This window comes from Littorina saxatilis, linkage group LG4 (genome assembly GCF_037325665.1).
Source record: "Littorina saxatilis isolate snail1 linkage group LG4, US_GU_Lsax_2.0, whole genome shotgun sequence".
In the NCBI taxonomy this organism is placed as follows: Eukaryota; Metazoa; Mollusca; class Gastropoda; order Littorinimorpha; family Littorinidae; genus Littorina; species Littorina saxatilis.
In genome coordinates this window covers 66952065-66967612 of record NC_090248.1, presented here as the reverse complement: position 1 = coordinate 66967612, position 15548 = coordinate 66952065, and the positions used below count along the sequence as shown (strand labels likewise).

The 15548-nt window shown below is 42.3% G+C and overlaps 1 protein-coding gene across 1 annotated transcript in view; it reads left to right on the top strand.

Annotated features, from left to right (window-relative positions):
- The first annotated feature begins 864 nt into the window (after positions 1–864).
- The window catches only part of LOC138965433 (globin-like), a 63818-nt gene continuing 49134 nt past the window's right edge, over positions 865–15548 (top strand). The window contains exon 1 of the mRNA XM_070337594.1: positions 865–1210. Coding sequence (XP_070193695.1) covers positions 1188–1210 — 23 coding nt within the window. The 5' untranslated portion in view covers positions 865–1187. The remainder of the gene's footprint in view (positions 1211–15548) is intronic.

Sequence of the window (15548 nt, the reverse complement as noted above, 5' to 3'; positions counted from 1 at the left end):
ACGCCGCTTTCGGCGGAAGCATGCTGGGTATTTTCGTGTTTCTACAACCCACTGAACTCTGACATGGAAGTTACAGGATCTTTTCCGTGCGCACTTGGTCTTGTGCTTGCGTGTGCACACGAAGGGGGTTAAGTCACTAGCAGATCTGCACATAAGTTGACCTGGGAGATCGGAAAAATCTCCACTCTTAACCGGCCACCAGGCGGCAGCGACCGGGATTCGAACTCACGATCTCCGGATTAGGAGGCCGACGTCTTACCACTGCGCCACTTCGCCCGGTGTTTGACTAAGTTAACTTGAGAGGTTTCAATATGGGATGAAAATGATAATTCTCATGTCGGAGTTTGATTAACTTGAGAGGTTTCATTATGGATAAAAATGATAATTCTCCTCTTCACCACATCCCCACTTCAACCCGAACTCTCCCGTTAAATTAATATAAGAATAATAATTCTCATGTCTATGTTTCAGAGGTTTCAATATGGATGAAAATGTGTAATGTAAAGCAAGTAAGCGTAACATTGACAGTTTGAATTGTTTTCCTTCTGTGCCACTTGTGAATACCTGTTTCGGTACAGCTATACACACAGACACCAAGTTTGTTTATATAATTGCCTTATTGAATAAACGGGCACGCTGCATTTGAAGCGTCTTCCTAAACTTGAAAAAAAAAAGAAAAAAAGAAATAAAGGATGAAAATGAGATTTAACGTCTTCGGTGGCAGCAGTGGGCAAATAGGGACAAGTATTGATAATGCGCTTAAATGAATGCTTTAGAAATTCATAAACAAAATAGGGGCATGTATTAGATTATTACTCCTTCGCTCGCCTGTGATTTGCTAGGCCAAATAAAAGCAGCGGCAGACCACTCGTCTGATACAGACACTGCAGCAGACGACACTAAGCGAGACCTGGGCAGACTTTTGTCGGCGCGTGTGGCCGTTATTTCAGCCTTCTGACGTCCCCAAAAGCAGTTAACTTCACGAAAACGCAAAGTCTAGACGGTGTTTTGTTTATTTTCTGCGATTTGTTGTCCGTCTGTGCAGTTTGTTGTCCGTCTGTGCAGTTTTTGAAAAGTGAAAAGGCACAGACTGTTTGGCAGGCATCTTCTTCCGTCAAAGTCGTCGTTGCCGAGTGGCTCAAAACCGAGAAAAGATCGACCTGTGTGAAGTTGATACAGCAAACATCATGAACTGCATCGATATCAAAAGGTAAGTTTTCTTTTTCATTGTCGTTCTCTTTAGTGATGTTAACATTACATTGTTAGTTTTGCTTTACAAAAGGTAAGTTTCCTTTTTACATTTAGTCAAGTTTTGACTAAATGTTTTAACATAGAGGGGGAATCGAGACGAGGTCGTGGTGTATGCAGGGCCGGACGAGAGGGGGGGGGGGGGGCTTAGGGGGCTTAAGCCCACCCCCCCAGCAAAAAAAAAAAAAAAAAAACAAGAGAGAGAGAGAGAGAGAGGAGAGAGAGAAAGAGAGAGAGAGAGAGAGAGAGAGAGCTTAATAATGACTTTTTTGTGCAAGAATAGGATAATTTTTCATGTATAAATGTTAAAATTTCTTCAGCTTATGGGGGCTTTGCCCCCATATTCCCACGGGGGCTTCGCCCCTCGACCCCACCGGGGGCCTTCTCCGGCCCCCGGACCCCCGCTTCAACATTTTAGCCCCCCCCCCCCCCTAAAAACGTACTGGTCCGGCCCTGGTATGTGTGTGTGTGTGTGTGTGTGTGTGTGTAGAGCGATTCAGAGTAAACTACTGGACCGATCTTTATGAAATTTTACATGAGAGTTTCTGGGTATGATATCCCCAGACTTTTTTTTTCATTTTTTCGATATATGTCTTTGATGACGTCATATCCAGATTTTTGTAAAAGTTGAGGCGGCACTGTCACACCCTCATTTTTCAATCAAATTGATTGAAATTTTTGTAAAGCAATCTTCGACGGTGGCTTAAAAATTAATTAATGACTTTTGTCATTAAAAATCTGAAAATTGTAATTAAATTTCTTTTTAAATTTACGTTCATCTTATTCTTCATCATTTTCTGATTCCAAAAACATATAAATATGTTATATTCGGATTAAAACCAAGCTGTGAAAATTAAAAATATAAAAATTATGATCAAAATTAAATTTCGGAAATCGATTTAAAAACAATTTCATCTTATTCCTTGTCGGTTCCTGATTCCAAAAACATATAGATATGATATGTTTGGATTAAAAACACGCTCAGAAAGTTAAAACGAAGAGAGGTACAGAAAAGCGTGCTATGCAGCACAGCGAAACCACTACCGCGCTAAACAGGCTCGTCAGTTTCACTGCGTTTTGCACGAGCGGCGGACTACGGTCATTGTGAAAAAAAGCAGTGCGTTCAGTTTCATTCTGTCAGTTCCACAGCTTGACTAAAATGTAGTAATTTCGCCTTACGCGACTTGTTTTATTGTCGTTCTCTTTGGTGGTGTTAACATTGTTATTTTTGTCAGCGTTATACAGGATCTTTATCAGTTTTATGTCCTGCACTTGTGGTGAATGCAGTGGTGATGTGAAAACTCATTGTGCTGTTTTGATGTCTGTTGAGAAATTCCCCATCACTCTCTTCAGAACGAAGTAATTCTTTTTAATACAATTGTCAGCAAATCATAAAGATTTGTTCAATTAAATCGTGTGGAGAATTTTCACAAGAGCTCATATCAAGTTCTTTTCTATCGGTTTTAAAATGACATTGTGTCGTCTCAGTTCTACAAACCGGAATGATTGAAATTGACCACCATAAGAGCGTATTGCGAAGGGAGAGATCATGTAGTGTACGTGACACACACACAATCTGTTTCAGTCAGAGAAAGCGCACGAACACCACTACGGAATATATCGCTAGTTGCTTCTTCGTATGCATTGAAGAGATACCTTTGTAGTTTGACGTACATGGCGTGTTTACTGGCTTGAAAGAGCTGTAAAAAAGAGAAGAAGAGCAAGAACGCAACAAGAAGAAACAGGAACAGACAAATAAATTAACCCCAAAAAACCCAAAGAAAACACCCCATCAAACCAGTTAACAGAAATAAACAAGGGAAATAAAAAGCCGTTGAAATGTCGTACCCTTACACACGTTGAGGTCTTGTAAACTAGAGAGAGAGAGAGTGAGAGAGAGAGAGTGAGAGAGAGAGAGAGAGAGAGAGAGAGAGAGAGAGAGAGAGAGAGACAGAGAGAGAGACAGAGAGAGAGACAGAGAGAGAGAGAGAGAGTGTTTTACACTACATCGTAAACTTAACGTATGCAAGCCATTTCATTTATGCGGCTGTGGGCTATAGCAGTGTTACAAATGTGTACCTGACATCTTGCGTGATTGATGATTTTAAAGCTCAGAAAAGATTTAAATTAGGCAGTAAACCTGAAACATCCTGACTTTGCAAGACGGCCCAGTGAGTAAAAGCAAGTAACCGACTTCTCTAGCGTTCCTAGGATAATCAGCACAGCGATTAAACGAAGACACAGACAAAGAAACAAGACACACACACACATTCACACACACACACACACACACACACACACACACACACACACACACACACACACACACACGCATGCATGCATGCATGCACGAACGAACACATGTACGCACGGTCGGCGTGACAGTGCTCACGTGTACAGAACTTGATGACTTAAAATCAGTAAGAAGCCGAAAGTTTGCAACGACCTGTGAAAGAATGCAGCCTATCATTTTCTGTCAAGTCGGTATGTGCAAGTGGTCATGTGTGGATTTGTGAGTGCAATGGTGAAATGCTAGTTTATACAATGTTTGTACTTATTTTGTTTATACAATTTTGTGTACTTATTTAGTTTATACAATTTTATGTACTTATTTTCGCATGTGCACAAGGCTATACTCTTCACATCAGGGCGGGGAACGAAGTATTGTTTTGCCTGCCGCAGATAACATGTCGCATGCGCAGTCACTGACCTGACCCAAATGGGGCAAGGGCGGAAATGTTTAAAAGTTTCTCGCAAAATCTTGAATCACACTCATATTTACATTTAACTTCATATTGATCACCAGTCAGCAACATTTGATTAATGTTCCTGGCAGAGGCATCAGTTTGCTTACATTGATAATTGGAAAGACCCATTTAAATCCTATTTACATTACGTCCTTTTGTTCGTTGTTGTTGTTGTTGTTGTTGTTGTTGTTGTTGTTGTGCAGCATTGGCTTACTGACTTTCGTCCTTAACGTTCTCACGGGGTTCTCTATCAAGGGACACGTGCTGGAGATACACTAAAAACGGCAAAATGTGAAAATAAAATCCAAAAACAAAGAGACTGCCAACGTTCCAAAATTCTTTTTATGGTTTCAATAATATATGTTTGTCTGTGCACTTAAAAGACCGCGGGGTCAAAATATATGTGACTTTAACGTATTGTTTTGTCAATTACAAACGTTCCAACAACTTACCTTTCTTGTTTTTTGATTTTGGCAAAATGTGAAGACGAAGAAGGGAATGATTATACGCTTTAAAAGTTACAATAAAAAGCAGTTTCATGGCATCAGCTGCGGTCTGACACTCGCAAGCCCTTGCCTCTCTCCCCCAAGATGGGACCTTGTTTGATAGGTTTTTTTTTAAAGGAAAACTTTTAGTTTTGGATATCTTTTTTGATACATGATTAATACAATTTCAGAGTCACAAGTTAAAATCAAAGAATATAATATTGCCGTGAAGTTGGCGACAACGCTTTGTTTACACCTGGCGTCAGCGCGCTCTCGGCCGGTATAGCCGAATATACGGCGTGTTTCCTTAAATCTGGGGGTGTGGTTAGAACCAGGCCACATGTTAATCTCTGGCTCCTTTCTTCTCTGCTTTGTCAGCGACAAATGACTTGGACAAATATTGTCTTCCTTTCTGGTCCGATGGAGACACACACGCAACGTAGCCTGGCTCGCATATCAATCGAAACTAACATAACATAAATCGCATCGAAAATCACACAGCCTGAATGAAGTATTGTCGATACTGACCCACACTTCAAGATATACTGCTTTTGGTCTTTAACACACATTTTTTTGTAGTTGGACAAAGACTACGGACATCATATGTTATACAGAGTGTTTGGGGCGGGGATGTAGCTCAGTCGGTAGCGCGCTGGATTTGTATCCAGTTGGCCGCTGTCAGCGTGAGTTCGTCCCCACGTTCGGCGAGAGATTTATTTCTCAGAGTCAACTTTGTGTGCAGACTCTCCTCGGTGTCCGAACACCCCCCGTGTGTACACGCAAGCACAAGACCAAGTGCGCACGAAAAAGATCCTGTAATCCATGTCAGAGTTCGGTGGATTATAGAAACACGAAAATACCCAGCATGCTTCCTCCGAAAGCGGCGTACGCGTATGGCTGCCTAACATGATGGCGGGGTAAAAACGGTCATACACGTAAAAGCCGTGGGAGTTTCAGCCCATGAACGAACAAACAAACAGCTGCTTTTGGTCTTTAGGCTAACCCACATGTTTCGTAGTTGGACAAAGACTACGGACATCATATGTTATACAGAGTGTGTGCTGCCTATAAATCTCCGTGTTGGACGGACGCGAGGCATTGCTTTCATAACTTTTTCTTTAATGGATGTTTGAGGATGTTTTGCTGAGAAAACTTAACCACCTTTGAAAAAGCTAAATTCGACTGAACTCCTCCATTAAAAAAATAAGGTAGTCTTTGGAAGGCACTTTCACTGACAATCCCGTATTTAACACCTTTGAACGGTCAGTTTAAATAATTTACAAATAGGTAAGACATTAAACTAGATACTTGACACATTCTTTGAGCACACAATTTTATGAGACTGATCAGTTCTTGTGTTTTAGACGGAAAGTTGCTGTGTCTTGCTTTAAAACAATAAATCAGCTTTTGGCCAAACTCAAACCGATCAATAGTCTACCGAAAACCGACTATCGGAACGGCGTAAGATCTTCTGCCTCGCAATTTGAACGAAACTTTTCAAGTCGTAAACGCACCAACTTGGATGAAGCATACTCGTACGGAAATCCAGTTGGAAATCCAGTTGGCAACAAAGAGGGCCAAACATCCAAGACCTGAGAGAAGCGACCACGTACCAGACAATTTAAAGAAATAGGTTTTTACGACGAAGAGTCCTTCCGTTGCCTTGGGCTTAGTTGTAGCGATGATCTTGCCTTATTTTCGATGAGAGAAGACGCATGAAAACCGTGCCGACGGCACAGATGATGATATCCAGTGGTTTAGTGACTGGTTAAAAATACACTCTAAACAAAAATAGCTTTTTTTTCTCAAATGTGTTCTTTGCACTGACTCGGCCTTCAGTTTTGTTGTTTACTGCTTCTTGCAATCTCTGCTTGTAGACCCTACAAAGGTTTTTTTCTTTCGTCGATCGCAATAAATTAATCTGGGGTTCCGCACAGTTCTTTTACACGACCTGACACAAAAATACGGCATCGTAATTCGTCCTATTTAGTGTTTTAGACCTGATTGTGTGGCGGTCATGTCTTGGTGGCATGTGTCGTTAAACAAAGAGATAACTTGGTGAACTTGTATGGCGGCGCGGAGAAAGTCAGGGACGGGAAGGAGGTGTTGAAGGGGATCGGTGTGTTAATACAATCGTTAACAAAGTAATAGATTTATCACGTGCTCTGTTTATGCCCGCAGTCGTAAAAGTCACACGGCAATGACTGAATGGATCTTTTTGGCAAAAATCCCAAATGTATTATTAGAGACTATTGCAAGACGAGACGTCTTGAGGCCCTTCAGAGATGGGTCTAAGGGCTCGGCTCTCGTGAGCAGAAAAGGGGTCCTCCACCAAAACGTGCACATCATGGACCCAACAGGCTTACGATGAACGAATAAGAGTTTCATGATTGGTCATATATGAAGAGTTACTGGCTCTCTGGAACAGAACGGAGCCTCTTGATTTTCTTTATGGCTGGAGTAGCCTTGAAAACTAGGCTGTCTGGAACAGAACGGAGCCTCTTGATTTTCTTTATGGCTGGAGTAGCCTTGAAAACTAGGCTAAGTACTTCACTTAGTGGTTCTCAACAAGTGTGCTTTCCATTGAACGTGTCCAAAGTCCTCACCTTGAAACCCTGAAAGTAGACTACAACAACATGCGTAGTATGGTGTACAATATGATCTGCTTGTTTTTTTTGTCATGAAAAGTCCATAAAATGATTGGCCGACTTTTGGCTTTGCCTTTCTTTGGAATAATATTGAAGAACAGAAAAGGTTCTTCTATATCGGAAGCTTGATACTAAACGCAGCACACAACCTATTCACAGTTAGTCATGATATTTAAAATTACAGCAACAACATCAACATCAACATCAACAACAACAACAACAACAACAACAACAACAACAACACTTTATGAAAAGTAATATGATCTTGGTGTGTCTTTGTGAGCGAACACAAAATCAAATATGTTCCTGTATTGCACTGTGTGGTTCTATCGGAGGATTTTCATATTAACATTGGCCTGTGCCAATGTGAACCCGATCAAAACATAGTTATCTTCCCCCACCCACCGACTGACTATTAGGGTTTAACGTCCTCTTAGACCAACTGGTCTATATTGGGACAGGTGTTGAAGATATGGTGTGATACTTTGATTTGAACAAGCCCGCTGTGGCTGTCTTCTTCGACACACCACCATTGGGTTTGTCTCGTCAAAGTATCGAAATACGACCATGATAATTGGAGACGAGAGATGATGCATGCGTGTCTTCGTGTTTTCCAAGCCCTGAGACTCTCGCTGTGAACGTGGGATCTTTTTCGTGCACATGTGTGCACACGGGGGTGTTCGGACACCGAAGAGAGTCTGCACAAAGTTGACTCCGAGAAATAAATCTCTCGCCGAACGTGGGGATCGAACCCACGCTGATAGCGACCAACTGGCTACAAAGCCAGCGCGCTACCAACTGAGCTACGTCCCCGCCCCCAAACCCTCCCACAATAACAACCCTTTCACAATCCCACACATGCTTTCTCGTCTTCTCTGGAAGAAACGAACCCCTTCCCCTCTGCATTTTACTTTTTAATACAAACACATATCCACTATGAAGCGTTGGTAATGTGTCAGCATTTGTAGTAGGGGTAGCAGGAGATTCTTATCAGTATCGATACGCACAAACATTGACACTGGGGACCTTTTCCCCACCTAACCTCGTAACATTTAAAGGCACAGCCCTTCCAGTGCAAACACTTCTGCTCACTGTCTTAGAGCTGTTCACGAGGTAACGCTATCTCTCCACGTAGAGCTGTTCACGAGGTAACGCTATCTCTCCACTTAGAGCTGTTCACGAGGTAACGCTATCTCTCCACTTAGAGCTGTTCACCGCTATTCCTCCACGTAGAGCTTTTCACGAAGTAACGCTATCTCTCCACTTAGAGCTGTTCACGAGGTAACGCTATCTCTCCACTTAGAGCTGTTCACGAGGTAACGCTATCTCTCCACTTAGAGCTGTTCACGAGGTAACGCTATCTCTCCACTTAGAGCTGTTCACGAGGTAACGCTATCTCTCCACTTAGAGCTGTTCACGAGGTAACGCTATCTCTCCACTTAGAGCTGTTCACGAGGTAACGCTATCTCTCCACTTAGAGCTGTTCACGAGGTAACTCTATCCCTCCACGTAGAGCTTTTCACGAGGTAACGCTATTCCTCCACGTAGAGCTGTTCACGAGGTAACGCTATCTCTCCACTTAGAGCTGTTCACGAGGTAACGCTATCTCTCCACTTTGAGCTGTTCACGAGGTAACGCTATCTCTCCACTTAGAGCTGTTCACGAGGTAACGCTATCTCTTCACTTAGAGCTGTTCACGAGGTAACGCTATCTCTCCACTTAGAGCTGTTCACGAGGTAACGCTATCTCTCCACTTAGAGCTGTTCACGAGGTAACGCTATCTCTCCACTTAGAGCTGTTCACGAGGTAACGCTATCTCTCCACTTAGAGCTGTTCACGAGGTAACGCTATCTCTCCACTTAGAGCTGTTCACGAGGTAACGCTATCTCTCCACTTAGAGCTGTTCTCGAGGTAACGCTATCTCTCCACTTAGAGCTGTTCACGAGGTAACGCTATCTCTCCACTTAGAGCTGTTCACGAGGTAACGCTATCTCTCCACTTAGAGCTGTTCACGAGGTAACGCTATCTCTCCACTTAGAGCTGTTCACGAGGTAACGCTATCTCTCCACTTAGAGCTGTTCAAGAGGTAACGCTATCTCTCCACTTAGAGCTGTTCACGAGGTAACGCTATCTCTCCACTTAGAGCTGTTCACGAGGTAACGCTATCTCTCCACTTAGAGCTGTTCATGATGTAACGCTATCTCTCCACTTGGAGCTGTTCACGAGGTAACGCTATCTCTCCACTTAGAGCTGTTCACGAGGTAACGCTATCTCTCCACTTAGAGCTGTTCACGAGGTAACGCTATCTCTCCACTAAGAGCTGTTCACGAGGTAACGCTATCTCTCCACTTAGAGCTGTTCACGAGGTAACGCTATCTCTCCACTTAGAGCTGTTCACGAGGTAACGCTATCTCTCCACTTAGAGCTGTTCACGAGGTAACGCTATCTCTCCACTTAGAGCTGTTCACGAGGTAACGCTATCTCTCCACTTAGACACATTCCAAAGATCAACACCCTGACTGCTTGCTGTGCAGAGTGAATCATTTGTGATGAATTAATTTTAAAGATTTACACTGGTGGCTTTTTAAAAGAATGAAGAAAAATCCTACTCTTCACAAAAACGTTGAGGCTGTTGGATTTTTCGGTATGTGTCGAAATGGAAGGCTGGTTTTATTCCACAAGCTCCTGTGTTTTACCCCATGTAAACATGTGGGCAGATCTGAGAAAGTCAGCAGAACAGGGGTTTTTACGAGAAGGGGTTTGGTTTAAAGAGACAGAGACGACGGTGAATCGAATCGTTTGAACGGGAAGGAATATGCATGTACGTGGCCTGTCCCTGAAGAAACCCAAGTTAAGTGCAGGCTGTGAGCAAAGGAAAACAAGAAATTAACATGGGTCAATGTATAATCCATATGGGTCAATGTATAAGCGAATCGGTCAGCGAACAATGAGCAAGGTGCACTCTGCATGAAGAAGGGCCGAGATGGGGTTTGACACCAAGCACGTGCTGCATGGGTTGGCCGGTGTCGTCTGAACGCGAGGGACTGTGTCTTTAACGTGTCCATGACAGGACGGAGAAATAACAGAGGGGTGACCTGTCATACGATATAATGTATAAGCAAGTCAGTCAGCAGGGAGCACTCTGTCTTAATGAGGGTTGACATGAAGCACGTGCAGGTGTTGTCTGCATGGGAAGGACTGTGCCTTTAACGTGTCCCTCAAAGGACGGAGGAGAGAAAGACAGCGGGGAGCCTGTCATAAGATAAGGGAGAATGTATGAGCCAATCAGTCAGCAGGGAGCACTCTCACTGAAGAAGGGCCGAGAGGGGGTTGACATACACCACGTGCTGCAGGAGATGGGCACTCGGCGCGTTGCGGACACCGCACGGTCAACACTCGTGACGTCAATGGAACAAGGGCTTCTTGGGCCCGCGCCAACACACATGCAGCTGAGACTCCTTGCCTTCCTCGTTGCGTGGGAGTCCGATATTTCTCTGTCTATCTCGGTCGTTCTCTGTCTGTCTGTCTGTCTCTTTCTCACGCACGCACTCACTTGGACCCGCACCCATTCACACACAAACAAACACGCACACACGCGCACTTACACACACGCACACTTACACACACGCGCGCGCGCACGCTCGCACGCCACACAGACATACAGACAACTTACACACACACACACACAAGCGCGCGCACGCTCGCACGCCACACACACACGCACACGGCACTGACACGCACACACACACCCCACACACACAGACACTCATGTTATTTGTTATTTCTTATTTCACTTATTAATTTCATCCCCCCCACCCCCACTTCTTTAATCCCCCGTCTCCCTTGGTTTGTATATGGGTCTGTGGCCTTCGTACACACATTCTGGGTTTTGCGTTCTCACTCTCTTGACTGTGCGGTAAAAGTGATCGCCGAGACTCTTATGGCTGACGATCAACAGGTGTTTAACTCTCGAGTCGTGCATTTATATACACGTTAACGATTGAAGATCAACAGGTGTTAGGCAAAAAAAATAATTGTCTGTTTCTGGTAACATGGCTAAAAAAAATAGGGTCGGTAGGTAGGGATTTTCTTTTTAATTTTTTTTTTTACCCCAAATGTAGACCAATAAAACTAACTTTAAAAATCGCGCAAAGAGACTGGATTCACTATACATAGACAAGACACTCAACACATTTACAAATCGTCAGCGGACTTTCGTTTTCACACGTTTTTGTTGTTCATTTTCTCACCCTGTCCTTTACCACACACAAAAAAAAAAAATTTGAGTTTGGAAAAAAAAAGTTTAGGGTCGGCGCCGAAATTTAGGGTCGGTCGGGTGACCAGAAACAGACAATTTTTTTTTTTGGCCTTAACCTCTCGAGTCGTGCATTTATATACACGTTAAAGAGATCGTCATTCCCGGTCATTATCACGGCCACAGACCTCGCAAGGCGTCCACAGGGAATAATAACATCATTTTACTCGCACACTTACCGAAAATGAATAGCGTGGTTGCATTCTTGGTACAGCGGGAATTTTTGCTGAAACTGATAATTTCGCACTGGCATTGAATGACGTAGGTATCACTTATGAAATTAGTTCAACAACGAAAAGTACAAGAAGCCGCCAGACTGTTCACTTTTGGCATTGGTTCTGATCCAGTTGAAGGATGCCCTTACCCAGCATGCAAGCCTGTACCGACCTCAGACGGTCACACTGATCGCGCATACACAAGAAAGAATGTATATTCAACGCGGCTGGTGCAATTTTAAAGGGATAGGCTATGTTTCGAAAATTCCGTATTCATCATGGTCGCTAGAAAAGTTATGAAATTTGAATCAATTTTCGGAACATACCAGGCGTTTTTGATTTTCAAAATAAACCTAAACAACAAAATGTGGGTGAGATGAACAAAGAATTCTGTACTAACCAATACAAGGACAGCACTCACATTAACAAAGTCAAACTTTCGCCTATGGAGGCTTCTACGGGACCACACACAAACAAATACAAAGGAAAACAAAAAGCAAAAGCAGCACAAACCAAACCAAATAAAGCTAAACCTACTTCAACCGCAATTGCTAGCACCTTCACATAATGTTTTTCCACAGTTCTCAGTGGGAGACTTGGAATTCCTAGGCGGCCTCTGAGTTGCTTGTTCCTTCGTGTCAAGTAGTTTGTACTCATATCGTGTCGTCTCTTTACACAGAACGCAGCTAATTGAAATGCAAATGGCGTAAGTGTTTCTGTCTCTGTAAGAATGACGTGACACTGTGACAATTATAAAGCGACGGAGTTGAAAAATATCATGAATGATGGAACGAGAAGAAACAAGTCGCGTAAGGCGAAATTACTACATTTAGTCAAGCTGTGGAACTCACACAATGAAACTGAACGTAGTCCGCCGCAAGTGAAAGTGACGAGCCTGTTTGGCGCGGTAGCGGTTGCGCTGTGCTTCATAGCACGCTTTACTGTACCTCTCTTCGTTTTAACTTTCTGAGCGTGTTTTTAATCCAAACATATCATATCTATATGTTTTTGGAATCAGGAACCGACAAGGAATAAGATGAAAGTGTTTTTAAATTGATTTCGAAAATTTAATTTTGATCATAATTTTTATATTTTTAATTTTCAGAGCTTGTTTTTAATCCAAATATAACATATTTATATGTTTTTGGAATCAGGAAATGATGAAGAATAAGATGAACGTAAATTTGGATCGTTTTATAAAAAACAATATTTTTTTACAATTTTCAGATTTTTAATGACCAAAGTCATTAATTAATTTTTAAGCCACCAAGCTGAAATGCAATACCGAAGTCCGGCCTTTGTCGAAGATTGCTTGGCCAAAATTTCAATCAATTTGATTGAAAAATGAGGGTGTGACAGTGCTGCCTCAACTTTTACAAAAAGCCGGATATGACGTCATCAAAGACATTTATCGAAAAAAAGAAAAAAACATCCGGCGATATCATTCCCAGGAACTCTCATGTAAAATTTCATAAAGATCGGTCCAGTAGTTTAGTCTGAATCGCTCTACACACACACACAGACGGACAGACACACACACACACACACACACACACACACACACACACACACACACACACACACACACACACACACACACACACACACACACACACACACACATACACCACGACCCTCGTCTCGATTCCCCCTCTACGTTAAAACATTTAGTCAAAACTTGACTAAATGTAAAAAGGATGCATAATTAAGAATGACAACAATAGACAGGTACCACGATGAAGGCATTTGGAATGAAGGTGGCAGTACTACCGAATAAAAAGCACGGTTTTATGTTGACTGTGTTTTTCCAAAGTATCATTCTATTTCCATAAAATCTGGTCACAAATCATGTCATGCATTAAATATCAAGAAGAAATCTGAAATAAACAATAACTGCAAGGGTTTGTGCATGAACATTAAATATTAAAGAAGAAGAAACCATTCTAAGCACTGAAGTCCCAATTTTACAGGTTATGAACACATGAGGGAAATACAACAGACACATCTCTCAGTAAAACTACAGAATTGTGTTAACGACAACTTCCATAGATCTGTGTAAAAGTGTTTAAGTTACCTCACAGCCACAAGTAGTCGGTTGTTGTTTTTAACATCCCTTACATAAGCGGGATAGCAGCAACAAACAAAGCTATGACCAGAGGCAAAGGCTTCAAGACTCACGTGTAAAAACAACCCATCCACCAAACTACCGTAACTAAATGGTTAACTAGGGAGACACTGTTTTCCCCCGACAGCAGGATTTGTCTTGTTTGCTGTAAATTGTCTGTTTTGCAATATTAAGACGTCGCAAGACATTGTGGGATGTCCAGAATGGCGCTGTTGAAAAAACATTCTGCTGGAATATATTTTTCATTCACATGATTTAGCAAGAGAAAAGCTCAAACAGTTTGAAGCTGATCATGCTGTTCTGTACAGGTCTTGTCCTTATTAATTTAAAAGCAAATGTGGTGCATCTGAGGTGTTTAGTTTCTGAAATGTCATCAAATGTCAACATTTGACACACACGCATACACACTCACACGCACGCACATACACACACACACACACACACACACACGTACACACACACACACGTACACACACACACACACGTACACACACACACACACACACACACACACACACACACACACACACACACACACACACACACACACACACGTACACAATGCATTGTTTCACATATATGAACCAAAACCTGGACATTGCAAACCTTTATTGTCAAAAATACGAAACTCGGCTGACAACGGCTTCTGCGCAAATGTGTCCAAGTGCCTCTCGACCAGCGATAAGGTAACGGTACTCCTGGAGTGTTATGCTGGCATTTTTTACTTTGGAGTGGTTAAGCCAATTCGACGTCGTGTGTGGTGATACTCCGCGGCTCTGGAGCTACCCCGGGTGTCCGATAAAAGCATTGCTTCCCCCGAACACGTTGTAGACAATTGAAAACGGGATGAAGGGTTCAGCCAAGGTCAAGTGGCGAATCAGTCAGCTGTCAGAGTGAGAAGAAAGGTTGTTTGAAATATTGACGTTTCTTTTTTTTTTGTCTTCGGCAGTCGACCCAGTTTAGCAGTTCTACTTTAATGACGACCTCTTGGCCTATTCCAAAGTTTAAAAAGTGTTGTTTTTTTGTTGTTGTTGTTGTTTAGCAGTTCTACTTTAATGACGACCTTTTGGCCTATTGCAAAGTTTAAAAAGTCGCGTAAGGCGAAAATACAACATTTAGTCAAGCTCAGTCGAACTCACAGAATGAAACTGAACGCATTGCATTTTTTCCGCAAGACCGTACACTCGTAGCATCGTCTGTCCACCGCTCGTGGCAAAGGCAGTGAAATTAACAATCCAGAAAAGCGCGGTAGCGGTTGCGCTGAGGAGGATAGCACGCTTTTCTATATCTCTATTCTTTTTAACTCTCTGAACGTGTTTTTAATCCAAACATATCATATCTATATGTTTTTGGAATCAGGAACGGACAAGGAATAAGATGAAATTGTTTTTAAATCGATTTCGAAAATTTAATTTTAATCATAATTTTTATATTTTTAATTTTCAGAGCTTGTTTTTAATCCGAATATAACATATTTATATGTTTTTGGAATCAGACAATGATGAAGAATACGATAAACGTAATTGTGGATCGTTTCAGATTTTTAATGACCAAAGTCATTAATTAATTTTTAAGCCTCCAAGCTGAAATGCAATACCAAAGTCCGGCCTTTGTCGAAGATTGCTTGGCCAAAATTTCAATCAATTTGATTGAAAAATGAGGGTGTGACAGTGCCGCCTCAACTTTTACAAAATGCCGGATATGACGTCATCAAAGACATTTATCGAAAAAATGAAAAAAACGTCTGGGGATATCATACCCAGGA